General features: G+C 43.6%; 1 protein-coding gene across 1 annotated transcript in view; it reads left to right on the forward strand.

Annotated features, from left to right (window-relative positions):
* Positions 1 to 24123, forward strand: part of LOC126234901 (uncharacterized) — a 447962-nt gene that overhangs the window by 304594 nt on the left and 119245 nt on the right. The window contains exon 5 of the mRNA XM_049943641.1: positions 8209 to 8338. Coding sequence (XP_049799598.1) covers positions 8209 to 8338 — 130 coding nt within the window. The remainder of the gene's footprint in view (positions 1 to 8208; positions 8339 to 24123) is intronic.

Consider the following 24123-nt stretch of genomic DNA (forward strand, 5'->3'; position numbering starts at 1 on the left):
AAGTTCTAGGGGACTGATGACCATAGATGTTAAGTCCCATAGTGCTCAGAGCCATTTGAACCATTTTTGAATAGACCCGTTTTACCCTCGCTTGAGGCCATCTGGCCTACAACTGGTGTAATTGATCCTTGATATCTTGGATTCGACACTGAGACTAAGAAGACAACCGAGCTGTTACCGCACACGTTCTATCGTGGACAGAAATGAGGCTCTAGTGGTCACGGGAGTATCTCATTAACACGCAGGTAATTCGTAGAGACAAGTGCTATGTGTGGACGAGCATCGTGCTCTTGAAAAATGGCACCACGATACTGTTGCATGACAGGTGACACATGAGGACACAGAAAGTTTGTGATGTGTCACAGAAAGTTTGTGATGTGTCGCTGTGCCTTCAGAACCCCGACGGTCGCTACCAACCGTGACATGAAATCATAACCGATGGCTTCCTGTGCACCATGACCCCACGTATGTCTCGAAACCATTGGAAGGATGGGATCTCTACCCAAGGGGTTAAAATGTACTTGGTGCACAATATGGTAATCGTCCAATTTGGTGGTCATACGCGGTGAAGGATAGTATTAACGACTAGCACACAACACCGGTTTCACATGCGATCCAACATCGGGCCACTGTCAAATACGAATGCTCCAGAAATCTGGATAATGCACGATTCCACCTTCTGGCCTGGTGAAGACCCACAATGAGGCCTCTCCCAAGCTCTGTTAGATGCTGATAAAACTCTCTCCAGTAGGCGGTACATCAATGAGTTTTACACTGATCACTCGTCATGTAACGCTGTTCATGCCCCCTATACGATGGGGGGCAAAAGTAATGGGATAGCGATATGCATAAATGCAGCCAGCGGTAGTATCGAGCGCCCATGGTGTAAAAGGTTAGTATATTGGCGGAGCTGTCATTTGTGATCAGGTGATTCACGTGAAAAGATTTCCAACGGGAACTAACAGACTTTGAACTTGGAATGGTAGTTGGAGCTGGACGTACGAGACATTCCATTTCGGAAATCGTTAGAAACTTCAATATCACGAGGTCCACAGTGTCAAGAGTGTGCCGAGAATACCAACTTTCAGGCACTACCACGCACAATGCAGTGGCCGATGGCCTTCACTTAACGACGAGAGCAGAGGCATTTGCGTAGGGTTGCCAGTGCTAACAGATTGGTATATCGGAGCACCACGTAAATAATTTGACAATTCAGAGGCTCCCTTTACCAGGGTACTGATTAGCTGGCTGTTTTTCAACGAATTCCTTGCCAGGAAGGGGAGTGGCCATTCCATTTGAGTCCATAGACATATCACAGTACTGCACTGAACAGATATTTGAATGTTCTGCAGGGGCAGTGAAACTAAACTCTGACTTCAGAGCATTTCTCTTCAAGCTAGAGAGGGTTCATGATTTACTTTATAGGAAGTACTAGAGATTAGTTATATGTGGTGACTTCAATATTAATTTTGTGTATGACTGAGCAAGGAAAAAGAAGTTGGTAGATCTCCTAAAATCATATGATGAGATGCACACTGTGTTTTTTCCAACTAGGGTGCAGGGAAACAGTAGCACAGCCATATACAATATTTTCATTCATTCTTCATTACTAGATGGGCATTCTGTTAGTAAAATGGTGAATGGCCTTTCAGACCATGATGCACAAATTTTAACACTATAAGGCTTTTGTACTCAAACAGATGTCACATATATATACAAACTATGTAGGAAATTTAATCCCACAGCAACAGATAAGTTTTTAAACCTTGTCAAGGAAGAAGAGTGGCAGGATGTTTACAGTGCCGATAACATAGATGACAAATATAATGCTTTCCTTAACACATTTCTCATCTTCTTTGAGAGTTATTACTTTCCATTAGAATGTTCTAAACGGGGTACTAGCAGTAAAAGGCAGCCTGGGTGACTGACTAGTGGAATAAGGATATAATATATATCAACGTGGGAATTATATCAAAATGTTAGAAGTAGTCACAATCAAGCTACAGTAACCCATTGCAAACAGTACTGTAAGGTACTTAAATGATATAAGGAACGCAAAGAGTATGTGGTACGCAAATAGAATAGCTAATTCACAGGATAAAATTAAAACTATACGGTCAGTTGTGGAGGAAGTGTCTGGTCGGCAGCACAGGGTCGATGATACAAAGTCAGTTCGTAGTGAAAATATTTCTGTTACTTATAAATCAGTTCAGCGCTTAACAATCATTTTCTGAGCGTTGCTGCTGAATTAAAAAAAATAGTTTCTACAGGGAATCATATAACTCTCTTGGCAAATGCCTTTCAGAGATTGATGTCTGAAACACTCCTCTGTAATACATGCAAGGGGGAAATTGAGTCAATAATTAAATCACTGAAGACTAAGGACTCTCATGGACATGATGGAGTGCCTAGCATAATATTAAAATACTGTGCTGCGCATGTTAGCCCTGTATTTAGCCATATTTGTAATATTTCCTTTAGAAATGGTCAGTTTTCTGAACGATTAAATTACTCAGTAGTAAAGCCGCTTTATAAAAAGGGAGAAAGGGATATTGGAGACCATTTTAGACCTATTTCTATGCCATCAGTGTTTGCTAAAGCTATTAAAAGGCTTTGTATGTAAGGATAATTGATCATTTTATATCACATGATTTACTATGAAATGTACAATTTGGCTTTAGATGTCGTTTAACAATTGAAAATGCTATATTCTCTTTTCCCTGTGAGGTACTGGATGGGTTAAACAAAAGGTTTCGAACGCTAGGCATATTTTTTTTATTTAATTAAGGCATTTGACTGTGTTGATAACAAAATATTGCTCCGGAATTTGAACGATTACGGAATATGGGGAGTAGCTCACCTCTTACTTCAGCAACAGACAGCAAAAGGTCATTATTCACAGTGTTGAGAATGGCTGCGATGTGGGGTCTGAGTGGGGTACAGTCAAGTGGGGGGTGCCCCAAGGATCAGTGTTGGGGCTCCTCCTGTTCCTTATTTATATAAATGATATGCCACTTAGTATCACAGGTAACTCTAAAAGATTTCTGTTACTTATGACATTAGGACGGTAGTAAAGGATGTTGTGTGGAACATTGGCTCGGTTTCAAGTAGTGCAGTGACCTGTAGAAAATAAAGGAACGCTAAATCAAAGTAAGACTCAGTGTCTACAGTTTCTAACACACAATTCAACAAAACCTGACGTTTTAACTTCACAGAGTGGGCATATGATTAATGAAACTGAACAGTTCTGATTTCCAGGTGTTCTGATAAATAGTAAACTGTCGTGGAAAGCCCATGTTCAGGATCTTGTTCAAAGACTTTATGCTGCCATTTTTACTATTCGAACGGTATCCGAAGTGAGTGATCGTTCGATACGAAAATTAGTCTACATTGCTTATTTTCATTGCCTTATGTTGTATGGCATTATATTTTGGTGTAACTCTTTCCATTCTAAAACGATATTTTTGGTTCAGAAACGGGCGGTTCGGGCAATAAGTGGTGTAAGTTCACGAACCTCGTGTAGACCCCTGTTCACTAGTCCGGGTGTTTTGACATTGATCTCTCAATATATATATATCCATTACTGCCATTTCTTGTTAACAATATTAGCTTATTCCCAAGAACAAGTAACATTCACTCAGTTAATACTTGGCAGAAATCAAACCTGCAGTTATGTCGGACTTCCTTAATTCTCGTACAGAAAGGTGTCCAGTAGACTGCTGCATCCATTTTCAATAAGCTACTACAAGAATTCAAAAATCTTAGCAGTAATCCACGCGCTTTCAAATCGAAACTGAAGAGTTTCCTCATGAGTCAGTCGTCCTATTCTGTCGAGAGTTCCTTGAAAAATTAATCTGATTCTTGTGGTATTGTTGATTGCATTCACTTAAACAGTACTTGACCTTTTCGGGTTCATAAAAATTTCATTTTAACTGTTATTACTTTTATGTTATAATATCATCTACTGACACGTTCCATGACATTGGAGATTTGCTCCTCAATTTGGTCCTACGCAACCTGACTTGTACATAAATAAAATAAATAAGATAACCAACACTGCGTGAAATAACCTCAGAAATCAATGTGGGACGTACAAAGAACGTACCCATTCGGACAGTGCAGCGAAATTTGGTGTTAATGGGCTATGGCAGCAGACGACCGACGCGAATGCCTTTGCTTACAGCACGATATCGCTTGCAGCGACTCTTCTGGTCTCGTGATCATATTGGCTGCACTCTAGACTACTGGAAAACCGTGACTTGGTCACTTCCAATTTCAGTTGGCAAGAGCTGATGGTAGGATTAGAGTGTGCCGAAGGCAGCACGAAGTCGTGGACCCATCAACAAGGCTCTATGTAAGCTGGTGGTGGCGCCATAATGGTCTGGGCTGTGTTTACATGGAATGGACAGGGTCTTCTGGTCCAACTCTACCTATCATTGAATGGAAACGGTTATGTTCGGCTATTCGGAGACCATTTGCAGCTATTCATGTATTTAGTGTTCCCAAATAATGATGGAATTTTTATGGAGGACAGTGAGTTATGTCACGGGGCCCCATTTGTTTGGGATTGGTTGGAAGAAAATTGTAGACAATTCGAGCGCTCGACATGAATTCCATCGGACATTTATAGGCATATTCGAGGGTTTGTTATCGTGCACAAAATCCTGCACCGGCAGCACTTTCCAGCTATGGATAGCAACTGAGGCAGCATAGCTTAATATTCCTGCAGGGGACTTGTTGAGTCCATGCCACGTTGAATTTCGGCACTAATCCAGAGGAAAGGAGTTCGACACAATTTGAAGAGGTCTCCCATGACTTCTGTCGTCTTAGTGTATGCCCTACCAGGCCCGGTAACAACAGTAAACACGAACAACACTAATTTGCTTCTTTCTGTCGCAGAGAATTTCAGTTCTAATCTTTTACATACCAGCTGATGGTGTGCCCCTGTACAAATTTTCTCTGACATGCGATCATGTATTCCGGGTGCTTCACTCTCTCAGTCAGGCATTGTATGATATATTCGATTTGAGGTCTCAGTTACTTTTGTTTCTTTGAAAATACCTTCACAACAGTGAAAAGTCCTAGAAGAACATGCGATCACCAAAAAGTGTAATACAAAACATAAAGTAACAACGCATATGTGCTAAAGTACTGTGATGTTTTTGTTGTCGTCACGAAAACAGTTCAGTATAGCGTCGATTCATTGCATTTAGTCAATTAGTACCGAATGTGTATCGTGGTCTACTCTTCATCACCAGCAAATCTATGCATACTCGTGTATATCACTGCTAACGTACAAGTAAAGCAGACGGACAATCACACCAGAGACAGATCCGACCAATAGTGAAGCAAGAAATCGAGAAAAACCCAATTACTCTTTCACGGTCCACCGAAGGCCACGAGTTTCTTGTACCAAATGCTAAAAAATATCCCTGAATAACAATCAAAATTTTGTCGGTGGCGTTCGGGTTCACCCTATGTACGTTCTCCCACTACTAGTGTACTTTGCGGATTATTCTGGTTCACGGATCGGGTCCCTTGGAGCAATATATTTACATGGTGATGCTATGTGACAATTCGAACTACTTGCCCTTAGGCATCACTTCCCGCGGAAGAAAGCAAACAAAAGTTTGAGAATGTGTTTATAAAGCTTGGTCATCGAGATTTCAGGATTGCAGCCGACATCTTGTCACGATACTTCGCACCTGATGATGGCGAAATGGCTGTCAACCGAAATATAGCGGCAAGATGTCGAAGTCATCAGTGTGTTTTACATTCACATGAAGATGGCTGAACGCTTGTCAGCCGAAATATCTTAGCAAGATGTCAACGTCACTGGGCTTCAATTTTGAAACCTTATGGATTACTCATTACATCGAGAAAACTTCAAGCATCACCTCACATAGCGAGATCATTACTGAATACAAGCCTGAGTGAAATGGGCATTGTTATTAGGTACGGCTACGAACGCGAGTGGAACAACTTTGTATGCGAACAAGAAACACAGCTCACACCAGTGACATTTGCCCTTTTAAGCAGATATTTTCAGTGCCGTATACTTACCAGGACAAAACAAATCTCACACCAGTGACGTTTTCCCTTTTAAACAGATATTTTGAGTGCATTATACTTACCAGGACAAACGGGAGCAGTAAATCGAAATAAACGCAATTACTCTGTGACGTGCAACAGAATACCACGAGTCTCTTGTACCAAATGCCGAAAACATACGCCTGAAAAATATCCAAAATTCTCTCGCTGGAGTTCGGGTTTACCCTATACACACACCGTCACTACTAACGTACCACCGGAGTACTCTGGCTCAGGACTAGTAAGGTAATCCCATGAAACTATGCAGCTACCTGGCTGTGTTACGTTGCAATTGAAATCACTCTTCTGAACTGTCCAGAAAAGTGACCTTAGGCATCTTCTTCCGGCTGGGAGAAAGCAAACGGAAGTCTGAAAATTGTTTTTACAAAACGTTAGCCCGCAAGGTTTCGGGACTGCTGCCGGATGAAGTGACACATTGCCACAGTATTTCTGCAGATTAACACTCAGCCGTCGCACCATACGATTGATGTGTGGTTGTACGCCGAAATATCGTGGGAAGATGCAGAAGTAATCCGAGTGTGTTACACTCACCTGAAGATCGCTGAATGGCAGTCAGACGAAATATCGTAGCAAGATTTACAACGTCATCGAATGTTTTGCACCCACTTGAAGACGGATGATTGGCTAAGAGTCGAAATATCTCGGCTAGATTTCGATCTTATGCCGCCGCGGTTGCGCAATCGCGCAGCGCTACTTGCTGTGGCATACTCTATGCATTGCAGGGGGGGGGGGGGGGTGGGGGCTGCGCCCCACCCTGACCCCCCCCCCCCCTGCCAAAAAAAACACCCAACCTAACCTCGTATTCAGGGCTACGCTACAGATCACTTTATTTATGGAAATACAGTGTACAATCTCCAACAAATTTAAGGTATTCACAAACTCCTTTTCCTTTACACCAAATAAATACACTTTCATTTACATTAATCTTACGTCTATTACGAGTATACAGGAAGAAGGGTGAGGGAGACATATATGATGATTTGCCAAAGTCTTTATTAGCAGTTTCGGTGACGTGAAACGTTTTATAGGCTATGATGTCTCTGTCCACGAAACTCTCCAGTCCCGACACGTTAGCCACACCTGTACCACCACGTACAATGGCTACCGTTAACCAGCCATTACCATGCGAAAATGTGTCATTTAAATCAATACTGAAGTTCAGTCTGCATCCACAAAACACAGACGGTCCATCCAACAGTGCATGTGCGGCGACAGATTTAATTGCATTCTTCTTCTTGTCTGCGGCTGATGTTGTCATTTCGACATCTTCAATTGTTTTATATATTGTCTGTCTTACACGACGTCGTAGCCTTCTATATCTCAATATATATACCATGGTATTCTATATATATATAAAACAATTGAAGATGTCGAAATGACAACATCAGCCGCAGACAAGAAGAAGAATGCAATTAAATCTGTCGCCGCACATGCACTGTTGGATGGACCGTCTGTGTTTTGTGGATGCAGACTGAACTTCAGTATTGATTTAAATGACACATTTTCGCATGGTAATGGCTGGTTAACGGTAGCCATTGTACGTGGTGGTACAGGTGTGGCTAACGTGTCGGGACTAGAGAGTTTCGTGGACAGAGACATCATAGCCTTTAAAACGTTTCACGTCACCGAAAATGCTAATAAAGAGTTTGGCTAATCATCATATATGTCTCCCTCACCCTTCTTCCTGTATACTCGTAATAGACGTAAGATTAATGTAAATGTGTTTTACTCTCACCTAATGACGGCTAAACGGCTGTCAACCGAAATATTGTGGCCAGATGTCGACGTCATCCGACTGTTAGACACTCGCGTGATGAGGGCCGAATCCTTGTCAACAGAAAAACCGTGGCAAGATTTCGTCGTCACCGGGCTACAACACCGGGAAACTCCAAGTGTCACGTCGTAAAGCGAGACTTCAGCAATCTCTGCAAACCTTTTGCTTGCGAATGGTCGTCGACGTGCAATCTATGGTGTATTATAGCCGACATTGCGGACAGCGTGAAAAAATCTTGAAGATGTGCGTTACCTTTAAACAACAAAACCCGACCCACCCACTAAGACATACTCCTCTCACGGTTCTGTCTTCGTTTGTTTCAGGTACGACCTGATGTACGGCGTGACGCAGATCGAGAGCTACCAGCTGTTCGGCAAAGAGGCACTGGTGTACGGCATCCTGGAAAAGGTGTGCCTTGAAACGCTGAAAGATTACATGCAGGCGAGGTTTCAGGTCAGTGGTCCCACCCCACGTGGCTCACACCTGCTGCTTGTCACTGCTTCGGCCTTTCCTATTCCTCGCCTGATAGCCGCTTCTGTTCTTAGTTTGAAATTTAGTTTCTTGGACACTGGTGCAGGCCAAGTAATGAGATGTGGTCTTTGTAATGAGATGTGGTCTATGACTTTCCTACAAGGAATTTGAAATTAACACTGGCACTTAATTTGTGACACACAAAACGTCTATGCCGGTTCGAAGCTCAAACCGGGATACCTACTATGTACGAACAGTGCACTACTAATCGCACTTTCTGTACAGAACTCAGGGTTCACTTCGATATTTCACTTTCTCACTTGTTTCCAACCTCACTTTTCAATCCCAGCAGATGTTTTACTCCCGCTATTGTCGACTAACACTTGTCAGAGAAAGGGTAGTACATTGATCCAGATACACTGCATGTCGAGCTGCAACCGTGCAGACGCTCAGGCCAAAGAGCCTTGTAGATCGTTCCTCACCCGACCGCAGCAAAAAAAATGATTCAAATGGCTCTGAGTACTATGGGACTTAACTTGTGAGATCATCAGTCCCCTAGAACTTAGAACTACTTAAACCTAGCTAACCTAAGGACATCACACACATCCATGCCCGAGACAGGATTCGAACCTGCGACCGTAACGGTAGCGCGGTTCCAGACTGTAGCGCTTAGAACCGCTCGGCCACCACGGCCGGCCGACCGCAGCAGGGCGACCACGAAGTGCCTGTAAAGTAAAATAAAATACTTTTCGATTCTGATCCCATATCAGTCTATAGCATCGGATGTTCCATATTACTGGTGATGAATGGTATGGTTTTTCAACTACTGCTAATAAATGGTGAAAGTTCTCACGTATCATCTCAAAATTGTAGTATAATCCGGACAATGAAGCGTTGATTGTAGCCTTGGTGCTGCTTAATTTTACTAGGGCTTCACTCGTACGTTCCACTGTCCAGCAAAATAACGCCATGTAAGCAGTAGAGACAGAAAAATTAGGTACTATTAAAAAGGTGCCACATATTCCTAAATGAGATTGTATTGGCCAGAATTAGAAGAAATGATAAGTCCAGAACCCAATATCTTATGAGATACTGGCCGATCTTTACTCTTTTTCCCATGCGTCACACAGAAATAGACCTTATAGGCAGCGCTGCATGTGGTTACCAGGCGTCCTGGCACATCTCTGAGCTGTGCTTCGCTACTTCACAGTGAACGACGCACTTTTCCAAACACTCCTGGTTTCTTTCTGACTGTGTCATATGCATGGTCGCACGTTCTTGTAACGTGTGCACATTCTCTATGGGTTCTGAGTGCGCCAGTGACATTAAATGTTCCCCGAAGCCAGGAATCCGACGGACTCAGAACCGGCCAGGAGTTGGCCACGCTAAGGGACCTCCAAGCTAGACTTTCGCCCATGAAATGTGCAGTGATGTACTGTGGTACAGTAAGCAGAAACGGAGAAGGAGGGGCTGAGGGCGGGGGTGGGAGGTGCCTCGTATGGGAAAAACCACAATTGTCCTTCCGCATTGGTAACGTTCTCCAAAAGCGCTGGAAAATTACGTGGACAGAAGAGCAGTCCTGAACAGCTTCATCGCAAAGTCGTTCACTGTATTGTTATTTTTGTCAGTTCCTCCCTTCTAAACGCATCCGTAGGGAGTTCAAGATCTTCCTTTATAACAGACACCAGATTTTTGCCGTCATATTCTTGTATCTGTTGTACTACGGATTTATTTTTCATGTGTGAGGTGCAGGTGAGGTTAGGGTCGGGAATGTGACGCAACCCATCCTCTTTCCACGAGGAACCCAGTTCCTAACCTATACCCATTCTGTTGAAGACAATTCGGAGCATGTTACCGTATTTCTTATTGTGATTCTGATACTTGTTTTCTCGAATTCACTTTCCACATACATCTTGAATTCAACATGTTCATCGCTCCCAATATTTCTAAAAATGTAACTTATATATTTGCCCATTAACCAAATCACTGCGTTATTTTTTGCCTGGGGGTAGTAACTTTCTTCTGGTCTCAGGAAAATATTAGTCCGTAGATTGATTGCTGAAGTTCTTGTTATTTCAGCAATTTTCTCCCTGGTCCACCTCCAGTTGATAATCCAATCTCCACATGTGTAACGATGAGGCACACTATCAACGAGGTTGCATTTGCTGCAGAGGTTAGTGTCACTTAAACCGATGGCAAAGAGACGCTCATTAGTGCTGATGATGTTATTGGCTACCTTGTACCACGCTGTTCTCACGTCAGACGAAAGAACATCAAACCACTCGACTAGCGCCGTGTCATGGTAAAATGGCCACGCACTGGTATATATTTGACGACCGAAATTATCTTGCGATTTTATCAATACCGCTTGAGAAGTACGCGCTACTGCTTACACATCTTGTTGTCCTCGTGGAGTACTACAAGTGTACGAAATTTACAGTAAATCCGCGTTCCAAACGTTGTGGCCTCCCCTTGTGAGAGGAAGTTCATGACCCATCGTTTTCTTCGACCGTGAAAGAATTGTGTTCACAGAGTTTATGGCAAAAGGCACAAACATTAGCGTCGATTTGTACTGTGTAACAATTATATCACTGTGCAGCGCCGTAAAGAAAAAGAGGCGTGGAAAATTAAGCAAAGACATCGTTCTCGTTCACGACAGTGCGACACGTCACTGCGCTCACAAGTTTTGCTACAGCATTATGGAGAGTAGCTTTGGAAGCATCCGCCTTTCAATCTATATTTTGCACTAACCTATTTTCAGCCATTAGGCAAGCTGATGTTAACAATGTAGTGGGAGCGGCTGTGTGGAGGTATTAAATGAAGAGGTGACATCTTGAAATTTCTAAGCTGACCGTTCACTGTAGGAATACACTCTGCTGAGCAGAATATCACCTCAGTGGTATTAAGTTTACGTCACTGTTTATTTCGAAAACTCGCTAAATCTAACAAGGGTTGGGTAGCACCATTGTCTGCCTTTTTCTATGCGCTTTAAAGTAATGATTGTGGACCAAGTGAAAAGGCCAAGGTAATTAAGCCTTCGTTTTCGAAAACATAATTTCTCTTTTCCGCCGGTGAAGTAAATCTCTCAATTGTTTGTTCTTCCAAGCAAAGCGATGGCGTTGCACTTACCACGATTAGCTACACACGGATTCGAAACAACCGGAAGAAGAAGAGCAGAACGAAACGAAACGGACCTGGACACTGCACCCGGGAAGGCCACAGCACTGGTTCAGAAATAACTGAAACCATGGCCTACACGGAAGAGCGCTTATTCCCTGAAGTATCACAAAGTAGTTCTTCAAATGGCGCAAATGGCTCTGAGCACTATGGGACTCAACTGCTGTGGTCAACAGTCCCCTAGAACTTAGAACTACTTAAACCTAACTAACCTAAGGACATCACACACACCCATGCCCGAGGCAGGATTCGAACCTGCGACCGTAGCAGCAGCGCGGCTCCGGACTGGAGCGCAAAAGTTCTTCACATGCGAATAGAAGACTGAGGGGACAGTCTTATGCAACACTGACATTATTACTATTATAGTGATGAAGGGTTAACTTAATTCATAATCGTTCGATTCTCCATGTTAGTTAAGATGTTACTGCAAGTACACTGCACAAGTGGACACTTACATTTCGCATGCTAGCAGGCGCAATTTCATCGACGTAGCGCTTCTCAGCTGTGGAGTGACGAAATGTTTGCACGTCACACGAGAATCAGTGAATATACAGGAACATTTTTAAAGTTCCCAACAAAGGCGCGGAAGTGGCACTGGGTAGTCTTAAAAGGAACCTAACCTAACCTGTTTTATTCACACCTGTGTCAAGGTCACGTTGACCCCTCCCTCCCCCTCCTGTGATCACGCCACAGGAGGGCTGAAAAAACATAAACACCCTTTGCGGCTTCAGATCACATTAAACCTTCGGTGAACGATTTCAGTTGGTTCCTAATGGTACCACCCTGAACACCAGAGCAAACATCTGTGACCGCGCTACACTCCAGAGAGGTCAGATCATATTCAGTGGAGTTGCAGGCCTACAATGTCCTTGAAGAAGGGTGCTGAATGGGCAAGGCGGGGAGGAGAAGGCGTGGGGGTTGCCAGCAGTGTCAAAAGTTGTTGAGAATGTCGTTCCGTTGCACATTGACCTGCAGATTGTCGTTTTCAACCGCAAAACGTGTCTAATGAATGCAACAAGAGAAGGACTGGTTTCATTGACGCCCTTTCGCCCTTTATGCCATCTAAGGCCGTTTCATCGATTCCGAGCAGCGGTGTGCCTGAAATGTTTTCCTCAGCCACCCGTAAGCCAATCGCGCTATTTCAACGGTGATAGTGGCGTTTCTGATGTCCGTCGCAGAGGCGTCCGTAGAAGGAATAAGGAAAGTGTGTGATGACCTTTCCATCATGCGACTCGTCTAAGGCGGCATTGGGAAGAGCTTTAGTGCAACTTGGTGAAATCTGGCGTCTTTAACCCCCGTCACAAAAAAAAAAAAAATGTTCAAATGTGTGTGAAATCTTAAGGGACTTAACTGCTAAGGTCATCAGTTCCTAAGCTTACACACTACGTAACCGAAATTATCCTAAGGACAAACACACACACCCATGTCCGAGAGAGGACTTGAAGCTCCACCGGGACCAGCCGAACAGCTCCCGTCACACCTCACATGAACTTCTAAGCCCTAGACCTTATTGCGCATGTGTTGACACTATGGTGTTTGAAGCGTTTCCGTGCCCGAGGCTGACATCAAAAGGAGCTTCGGGTTTTCACAGAGGGAGATTGTGGGCACCTCTGAGTTCAATATACAATTTCTGCAACGCAATGAGAGATAATTATGGCGTCAGGTCAAGTGACCCTTTTTGTTTTGCGCAGTGTAGTTTTGATCACACTCGACTTATTATTTGATTACGCTATAGATGTAAGCCATCAAAACAAGATTTACTGGAAAGAATGATCATCGTAGAGGAGTACTGATATTGCATTTGCAGTTAATTACAACATAATATAATATGGAAGAGTGGGGGAAGGGGAAAAAATGGGGCGAGGAGTTGTAGTGCCGTGGTTCAGGCACTTGTTTCGTCTCTGGACTGTACTGAATCAATGTTTTGTTTGTATGCACTTCTCTGGTCTTGTACACACTGAAATTTCGGCACAAAATTACCATAAGATGCAGCTATATGAGTCAGAACAAAATTACGCAGCTCATTGATAATGTGCATATTCTGCGGTAATTCGTTTCCAGCAGCAGCGGAAGTGTATCTGCTGTGTCAGGGCAATCCAGGCGATTTCTTTAGCCATCTGGAATGGCGAGCCACAGCTGTAGGTTTAGTGACGCTGCCTAAAGCGAGGTAACTGGAGCAAAGAAATAAGTAATTAAGTAACTTGTATGACTGGTGTAACGCAAGACTTTCATTTATGATATGTCGTCTGGTTCTGAACAATATTAGTGTTGTAGAGCCTAAGTTGCTGTTCTAAAGCAGTTTTGCAAACGTTATTGCTATACAGGATGAATCACCTAAAACTACAATATTGGCCATTGAAATTGCTACACCACGATGATGACGTGCTACAGACGCGAAATGTAACCGACAGGAAGAAGATGCTGTGATATGCAAATGATAAGCTTTTCAGGGCATTCACACAAGGTTGGCGTCGGTGGTGACACCTACAACGTGCTGACATGAGGAAAGCTTCCAACCGATATCTCATACACAAACAGCAGTTGACCGGCGTTGCCTGCCGAAATGTTGTTGTGATGCCTCGTGTAAGGAGGAGAAATGCGTACCATCACATTTCCGACTTTGATAAAGGTCGGATTGTAGCCTATTCTGATTGCGGTTTATCATATCTCGACATTGCTGCTCGCGTTGGTCTAGATCCAATGAATGTTAGCAGAATATGGAATCGGTGGGTTCAGGAGGGTAATTCGGAACGCCGTGCTGGACCCCAACGGCCTCGTATCACTAGCAGTCGAGATGACAGGCATCTTATCCGCATGGCTGTAGCGGATCGTGCAGCCACGTCTCGATCCCTGTGTCAACATATGGGGAAGTTTGCAAGACAACAATCATCTGCACGAGCAGTTCGACGACGTTTGCAGCATCATGGACTATCAGCTCGGAGACCATGGCTGCGGTTACCCTTGACACTGCATCACAGACAGGAGCGCCTCTGATGGTGTACTCACCGACGACCCTGGGTGCACGAATGGCAAAACGTCATTTTTTCAGATGAATCCTGCACCATGATGGTCCATCCGTGTTTGGCGTCATCGCGGTGAACGCACATTGGAAGCGTGTATTCGGCATCGCCATACTGGCATATCACCCGGCGTGATGGTATGGGGTGCCATTGGTTACACGTCTCGGTCACCTCTTCTTCGCATTGACGGCACTTTGAACAGTGGACGTTGCATTTCAGATGTGTTACTACCCGTGGCTCTACCCTTCATTCGATCCCTCCGAAACCCTACATTTCAGCACGATAATACACGACATCATGTTGGAGGTCCTGTACGGGCCTTTTAGGATATAAAAAATGTTCGACTGCTGCCCTGGCCAGCACATTCTCCAGATCTCTCACCAATTGAGAACGTCTGGTCAATGGTGGCCGAGCAACTGGCTCGTCACAATACGCCGGTCACTACTCTTGATGAACTGTGGTATCGTGTTGAAGCTGCACGGGCAGCTGTACATGTACACGCCATCCAAGCTCTGTTTGACTCAGTGCCCAGGCGTATCAAGGCCATTATTAAGGCCAGAGGTGGTTGTTCTGGGTACTGATTTCTCTGGACCTATGTACCCAAACTGCGCGAAAATGTAATCACATGTCAGTTCTAGTATAATATATGTGTCCAATGAGTTCCCGTTTATCATCTGCATTTCTTCTTGGTGTAGCAATTTTAATGGCCAGTAGTGTAGCACCACAGATATTGCGGAAATGGAAAGTACTATTGCTAGCCGCGGTGGCCGAGCGGTTCTAGGCAGTCCGGAAGCGCGCTGCTGCTGCGGACGCAGGTTCGAATCCTGCCTCGGGCATGGATGTGTGTGCTGTCCTTAGGTTAGTTAGGTTTAAGTAGTTCGAAGTTCTAGGTGACTGATGACCTCAGGTGTTAAGTCCCATAGTGCTTAGTGCCATCTGAACCAATTGAAAAGTACTATTGATGGGTGGTTTTCACAGAATGGATTGGTAGTTAGGGGCTCGTATTGTAAGCCAATAAACAGATTATAGTAGTACTTGTGTATTTTTTGTGTAAACACACACTTTTTTGAATGGAACAGTGCCTATTGACATCAGCAGACTAACAGCAGGGTAAATTAGAATGTCCGTGGTATTTTTTGCACGGTTCTAGTGCGAGTAGTTTACGAGGTATCGTAGTTTGAGAAGTTTCCAAACCGACACTTGTTTCTGACATTCAACCTGCGTAGTTGCTAGGCACGATGTCGTTGTTTGCTTACAGCGTGCTTGTGTGTTTCTTGAGTGCACTGCAGCTTGCTAGTCAGTTAGTGTGTGACAGTCCAAGCAGTAGGTAGTGAGTGGACGATGGGATCTACCCATGCAGAAAAAGCAGATATGCTCATGGTGTATGGAGAGCTTAGGAAGAATGCACTTCGTTCTTGTACGGAATATGCGGCAAGATATCCCAATAGACGTCAACCATCTCGGTAATTACTTATCAACTTCTTCACCCAGTTGCGTGAAAGTGAAAGTGTAGCACCTAGACAAAGTAAAAGAAGGAAACAAGTGAAAACAGAAGACGGGGAAATTAATTCTTGCTTTTTTTTCAGTTGATGTGCACTTTAGCTAGCGCACAACCACACGAAGAAGTGGTATGAGTCAGAAAAGTATCCTTCGCATTCTCTATAGACATAGGTTCCATCCCTGTCGCACCTCTATCCATCAAGAGCTGCATGCAGACGATTATGAGAATGCTATTAACATGGCCATTACGACACAGTATTCTAGATGTGTCATGTATCTATTTACCTGTGAAATCACATTTACCAATCGTGGCCAGGTAAACCGCCGAAACATGCACTACTGATCTGTGGACAATCCAAGTTGGCTTCGTCAGCGTCCATATAGTATAAACATACGGTGTGGGATGTGTATAGACCCTTGTTTCATAGACGGAACACTGAACGCGCACAAGTACCGCAGCCTCCAAACAGACCATCTTCCACAGATGCTAGAAGACATTTCTCCGCAGACTAGGAAGAACCTGTGATATCACCATAATGGCTGTCCAGCCCATCATGCACGAAGTAGTACAGCGTGTCTTCGTGAATTGTTTAAAAATCGTTGGACTGGACGCAGAGGATCTGTACCTTGGCCAATCAATTCCCCGGATTTGATGCCTGTAGACTTTTTTCTGCGTGGAAAGGTGAAAGACGCTGTCTAAAAGGCCATAACAAGTACATTAGATGATATACAACGACGTGTACTGCAGCCCGTTCGGACACGTCCATTGAAGTACTGGCATGTGTGAAGCAGTTGTTCCACACCAGACTGGAAACGTGTCCTGCCGCTGCCGGTGGTCATTTTGAACACAACCTGTGATGGTCAATTTGTCTCATTACTGGTCAGAATGCAAGTAACTAGTGTATACACTTGAGTTGTTCTTTAGTGTGTACAACCGCGGGTATTGTACAAGTGTCGGTGAGGGAACTTCTGAAAGTACGGTGTCTCTTATTAAACGACTTGCACTAGAACCCTGCAACAAACACCATTAACATTCTTATTTACCCTACTTCTACTTCCTTAATGTAAATTGGCATTGCTCCATTTAAAAAAGTGTACATTTGCACAAAAATTACGCCTTCAAAGTATTACTACCTATTGACTGGCTAAAAAGACGAGCCTCTGAATACCAATCCAATGTATGAGAATCGCACATCAAAAGCACTTTCCATTTCCGCTACATCTGCGTGGAAGTCTTAGGTGATTCACCCTGTATACGGTAACATCACCTGTATTTTATCCTTCAGGCTGATTAGATAGTGTACAAACAGTCCGAAACCGGTCGTCAATAGATAAATAGTCTTCCTGTGTGACAGTTACTGGAATAAAAAAAGAACTGCGGATACATTCCAAAACCAGCATACAAACTAACTCAACTTTTTCGCGGTTCTAATTGAAACTTTATCTCCTCCTCGAATAGCTACTCACGTCACTGCTGTAAGGTGTTCCCCCATATTCCTCCGATATATACTACCTGATCAAAATTGTATAGGCTCACATTAGTGGTCACTAATATGGGGTGTGCCCTCCCTTAACCTAAATGACGAATGAGGACACTTTCAGTGAAGCTTCTGAATGTCTATCGAGGAATGGTAATCTATTATTCCTCAATAACCAAAACCAGAGAATATAATAATGTTGGGTGCTGGGGTTTGGAACAAAGTCGACGTTCTGACTCATCCCAAAGGTGATCCGTTGCTTTCAGTTCGAGAGTAAGGACGGCCAGTCAGTTTTGGGAGTGTTACTGACCACACACCATTGCCTCACAGATTCTACTTTATGACAGGGTACATTGTCATGCTTGTACAGTTGTCGTCTCCAAACTGTTCCTGAACTGTACGCAATGCACAACGCTGCAAAATACCTTTTTATCCTTCCACATTTAGCATTTTTCTAAGCGCTGTAAGGAGACCGCATCCAGATCGCGAAAACGCTTCCATAACGTCATACCACCTCCCCCACACTTCACTGTAGGCACAACACATGATTGTACGTAACGTTCTCTAGACGTTCGCCAAACATACTCCGTTTCATCACATTGCAAAAACGTATTGTAGCTCACTCGATTCTAGTCATACACAGTCGCTATTCACACGACCTCGAGCGTCGCATAGCAGTGAGTACAGAAATGAATGGAATATGGGGATCTCCTCGACCACTGTATCCCATTCGCTCTAACTCGCTATGCACACTCATAGTACTAGTTGGACCGCTGCGGGTACTCTGGAACTCAGGAGTGATTCCTTCCGCTGTTTTCATGCAATTTTTTATAGCCACCCGCCGATCCGTGTCCGTCAATACTTACGTTTCAAATGGCTGGCTCTGAGCAGTATGGGACTTAACATCTGACGTCATCAGTCCCCTACAACTTAGAACTACTTAAAACTAACTAACCTAAAGACATCACACACATCCATGCCCGAGGCAGGATTGGAACCTGCGATAGTACCGGTCGTGCGGTTCCAGACTGAAGCGCCTAGAACCGCTCGGTCACCTCGGCCGGCGGCTGAAATGTCCCTGACGGGTTTGTTACTCAGGTGACAACCGGTGACTAGCCGAAGTCACTGACATCTTCTGACCGACCCATTCTGCTGTTAGCAATAATAGCCTCTGGTGACATCCATTTCAGTTCCGCATGACATAGTGTGTCTGCATAGTTGAGAGTAGATAGTTCAGGGTTCATTATTGATGTCGCTGCTTCACATGGCATTTAACGCCTACAAACGTAAAAGAATCATCCTTAAATATGTAAGAGGCTGTGAGTGTATGGGTTTTATTCTGTCAAGTTGCGCAATGGATTGATCCAACAAGTACCCTTCGGTTCCTGCAAGAAACAATTTCCACCTCACACTACTACAGAAGTCAGACAGACGCTCTTAACGTACCAACAAGAACTGCTTGAAAAACATTCATCAACAAATATCTCCTGGAGTCATCCGCTTTAAGGAAATGACACAAAAATATTCTATATATTCTTATGTAACTAGTGGGATACTTGGGTACTGGAGTGTTGCTAGTTAGTGTAACAAAAACATTAAACGAACGAAAAATATTATTTATTACAAAAAATTCTGAGAAATTAAGTGAAACTTTTTCTTTTATAAAATAATAATAAATTCCCGGTTTCTTTTCGGAATAGTAGATTACCTCTTATGGATAGGAATGCTATTATTTTACGAAGTGTAGAAAGGTTCTTTTCTCCCTTTTCTTTAAGAATGTGATTTACTCGGCAGAATGGCTGAGAGCCGCGCCTACACAACTTGAATAACTTTTCTAGGTACGGTCACAGCTGTCGCGTGAGAAATGTAGTGGAGTGTACTGTTAGGGAGGACAGATGGGGCTCACATAAGCTGTAGCGCACAATACCGTGAGCTGCGGCGACTGCTGCCTGCGTCACTCGCTGCTGACAAATAACACAACTACCTCTTTCTATCTGGATTGACCTTCGCCAATCAAACTCCCCCTACGCCTTGATGAAGTCAAGGACTCCTATCCGCCCCTAGCCTAACTACTGGCGTAGTACACCGGTCAGATAACCAGTCCACTCTGTCCGTGTTCACGCCGCACAATAAGTGTGGCGGCCAACACAATAAACAGCGCTTAATCGCGAGCGACTCAATATAGAGTGTCACTCCGATTCGCTAACGACAGAGATGCTCTCCTACTGAAGTACTGAGCAGAGGCTTTGTTCCTCAATCTTTGCGTACACGTACGAGCGCACCCGCTCTCGTTACGTGTTCCCGCTCCAAGTGCGACAACGGAACGGTCCCTTTTTCTAGAAAAGTTGCAAGGGTATATGATTCGCTGTCTTTCGTCACTTCTCTGACCCTTTGCGTCAGAAGTATTCCGCCAATCAGCGTTGCTCTTTTAAACGGGAGAATGACGTTTCGTTTGAGTCGACCAGTGCGGGAATCTGTAGCATCTCCGTTAGGCGTATACTGTCCCCCTGTGGGAACTCCGTAAGTACGCAGTCGGACCGTGAAAAAATGTATCTTCTGGGCGCTCCCACACAATGTAGCGGAATTTGCTTTTAAGTCGAACACGGTGGTCGTTATCCCTTCTCTCTGGCAAAAGCTGTCTTCTCTCTGGGCGGTCACTTTGGCCGAAGTAGGTATATTGTTGACCCAGCCCTCTGAAGGGACGGTCTTCCCAGCGGACTGGTTTCGTCTTTAAACCGAAAACTCCAGTGGCCGTCATGTTGTGTACGCCAGCCTCGACTTTTACAACCTCAGTGTGCACTTGCGATTTACTTATTAGATTTGCATATCGCTTACATCTACCTTATCGAGTCTGAGTTCGAACGAAGCGTCTTGATGTGCAGAATACAATTGTGAGGACGGAATATGTAAGAAATGAAGGTCAGGAGACAACGCCACCTTACAAGGTCATAGTTAGAACGTGTGAGAACATGTCATATGTTTTGACAACAAATGCAAGAATAATAAAGATTATGTAATGCTAAAAGTAATATACATTAGTACCAACATTAATTGAATGAATGAACACATATTGGCAAAAAATGTTATTGTTGTTGTGGTCTCCAGTCCTGAGACTGGTTTGATGCAGCTCTCCATGCTACTCTATCCTGTGCAAGCTTCTTCAGCTCCCAGTACCTACTGCAACCTACATCCTTCTGAATCTGCTTAGAGTATTCATCTCTTGGTCTCAACCTACGATTTTTACCCTCCACGCTGCCCTCCAATGCTAAATTGGTGATCCCTTGATGCCTCAGAACATGTCCTACCAACCGATCCCTTCTTCTGGTCAAGTTGTGCCACAAACTCCTCTTCTCCCCAATCCTATTCAGTACCTGCTCATTAGTTATGTGATCTACCCATCTAATCTTCAGCATTCTTCTGTAGCACCACATTTCGAAAGCTTCTATTCTCTTCTTGTCCAAACTATTTACCGTCCATGTTTCACTTCCATACATGGCTACACTCCATAAAAGTACTTTCAGAAATGACTTCCTGACACTTAAAACTATACTCGATGTTAACAAATTTCTCTTCTTCAGAAACGCTTTCCTTGCCATTGCCAGTCTACATTTTATATCCTCTCTACTTCGACCATCATCAGTTATTTTGCTCCCTAAATAGCAAAACTCCTTTACTACTTTAAGTGTCTCATTTCCTAATCTAATACCCTCAACATCACCCGACTTAATTCGACTACATTCCATTATCCTCGTTTTGCTTTTGTTGATGTTCATCTTATATCCTCCCTTCAAGACACCATCCATTCCGTTCAACTGCTCTTCCAAGTCCTTTGCTGTCTCTGACAGAATTACAATGTCATCGGCAAACCTCAAAGTTTTTATTTCTTCTCCATGGATTTTAATACCTACTCCGAATTTTTCTTTTGTTTCCTTTACTGCTTGCTCAATATACAGATTGAATAACATCGGGGAGAGGCTACAACCCTGTCTTACTCCCTTCCCAACCACTGCTTCCCTTTCATGTCCCTCGACTCTTATAACTGCCATCTGGTTTCTGTACAAATTGTAAATAGCCTTTCGCTCCCTGTATTTTACCCCTGCCACATTTAGAATTTGAAAGAGAGTATTACAGTTAACATTGTCAAAAGCTTTCTCTAAGTCTACAAATGCTAGAAACGTAGGTTTGCCTTTTCTTAATCTTTCTTCTAAGATAAGTCGTAAGGTCAGTATTGCCTCACGTGTTCCAGTATTTCTACGGAATCCAAACTGATCCTCCCCGAGGTCGGCTTCTACTAGTTTTTCCATTCGTCTGTAAAGAATTCGCGTTAGTATTTTGCAGCCGTGGCTTATTAACCTGATAGTTCGGTAATTTTCACATCTGTCAACACCTGCTTTCTTTGTGATTGGAATTATTATATTCTTCTGGAAGTCTGAGGGTATTTCGCCTGTTTCATACATCTTGCTCACCAGATGGTAGAGTTTTGTCAGGACTGGCTCTCCCAAGGCCGCCAGTAGTTCTAATGGAATGTTGTCTACTCTGGGGGCCTTGTTTCGATTCAGGTCTTTCAGTGCTCTGTCAAACTCTTCACGCAGTATCGTATCTCCCATTTCATCTTCATCTACATCCTCTTCCATTTCCATAATATTGTCCTCAAGTACATCGCCCTTGTATAGACTCTCTATATACTCCTTCCACCTTTCTGCTTTCCCTTCTTTGCTTAGAACTGGGTTTCCATCTGACCTCTTGATGTTCATACAAGTGGTTCTCTTATCTCCAAAGGTCTCTTTAATTTTCCTGTAGGCAGTATCTATCTTACCCCTAGTAAGATAAGCCTCTACATCCTTACATTTGTCCTCTAGCCATCCCTGCTTAGCCATTTTGCACTTCCTGTCGATCTCATTTTTGAGACGTTTGTATTCCTTTTTGCCTGCTTCATTTACTGCATTTTTATATTTTCTCCTTTCATCAATTAAATTCAATATTTCTTCTGTTACCCAAGGATTTCTACTAGCCCTCGTCTTTTTACCTATTTGATCCTCTGCTGCCTTCACTACTTCATCCCTCAAAGCTACCCATTCTTGTTCTACTGTATTTCTTTCCCCCATTCCCGTCAATTGTTCCCTTATGCTCTCCCTGAAACTCTGCACAACCTCTGGTTCTTTCAGTTTATCCAGGTCCCATCTCCTTAAATTCCCACCTTTTTGCAGTTTCTTCAGTTTTAATCTACAGGTCATAACCAATAGATTGTGGTCAGAGTCCACATCTGCCCCTGGAAATGTCTTACAATTTAAAACCTGGTTCCTAAATCCCTGTCTTACCATTATATAATCTATCTGATACCTTTTAGTATCTCCAGGGTTCTTCCATGTATACAACCTTCTTTCAGGCAAAAAATGAAGAACATGAAAATTTAAGAAGGAACTTTATACTAGACATACAGACTTTAACAGTAAGACGCATTTTAAATAAAATACTGAATAAGAATCCTAAGAGAGAAGATGAACAATAAATCTGAGATGCACCAGAATATAAATTTATGAGTGCATATTTCCTCGGAAGTGGTCCCTGAGCACGTTACTGATCTCTCTTTGCTCCAACCATTACCACTTCTTTGGGTTTGTGTGTAAGCAGACTGGCAAAAGTATGGGTACTGTTTACAGAACTGTATTACACTTCATACGTTATGCACCTTGCTCTGAAGTTCTGTTTCTTTTCTCCCTCTCTAGAATTCAACTGGATGTGTTGACGAAACTCAGTGCTCGAAAAGTAAGCAGGTAATGCTGATTATTTATTAATTCTCCATCCTTTTTTATCGTCCGTGGCCTCTGTTTACTGACTTAGTCATGCACTCTCTTCGGTCGCACATAATGTCACTGTACTCCGCGGCACTGTTTTCCATGTAGTCGACCACAGGAAGCAACTCGCGCACATGGGTAATTTTGAATGGATAGCAAAGAAGGATGTTTCGTAGGATTTTACGCACCGTGCTCACGGGTATGTCCAATGTTAGCGGAATTCTCCGTGCACTACACGTTTGCACACAACCACTCGTCCTCCTGCACTGCTGCGACCACTGCTTCCACTACGTCCAATCAAGTCGTTTCCTCCCTCTACCACGTTGCACCAAAAGAACCCGTCTTTTCGAATTTCCGAATCATTTTCTCCAGACCTAGGACAGTCATCGGACCAACGCCTTTTTTCAAACCCTTCAGTGTCCTGAACTTCTGCAGAGCGACGTGTGCACAGGCATCATTCTTGTAATACAGCTTTACAAGCAGAGCGCGATCCTGCGTTGAGACAGTCATGGCGAACGTCGCAGACGTGAAAGAAGGAAAAGCCGTGCACCCGGCGTGTGTATACCAACTTCAATAGATCGAGCGCATAAAACGCCATCTACTGATCAATTTTCACACTATTTCTTTTCTTCTGCCATACGTTTTCCCCCTTCTCTGACAATATTCCGTTGCAATTTGACATCATTCTGAGCAGTGGTGTTATTTCTACGGCGTTTTGAAAGTTTAACTTTAATTGTATTCACCCTGTACATAAATGACATGACGGAGAGGGTAAGCAACAGTCGGTAGTTGTTTCC

Source organism: Schistocerca nitens, chromosome 2, assembly GCF_023898315.1.
Source record: "Schistocerca nitens isolate TAMUIC-IGC-003100 chromosome 2, iqSchNite1.1, whole genome shotgun sequence".
NCBI classification, from domain to species: domain Eukaryota; kingdom Metazoa; phylum Arthropoda; class Insecta; order Orthoptera; family Acrididae; genus Schistocerca; species Schistocerca nitens.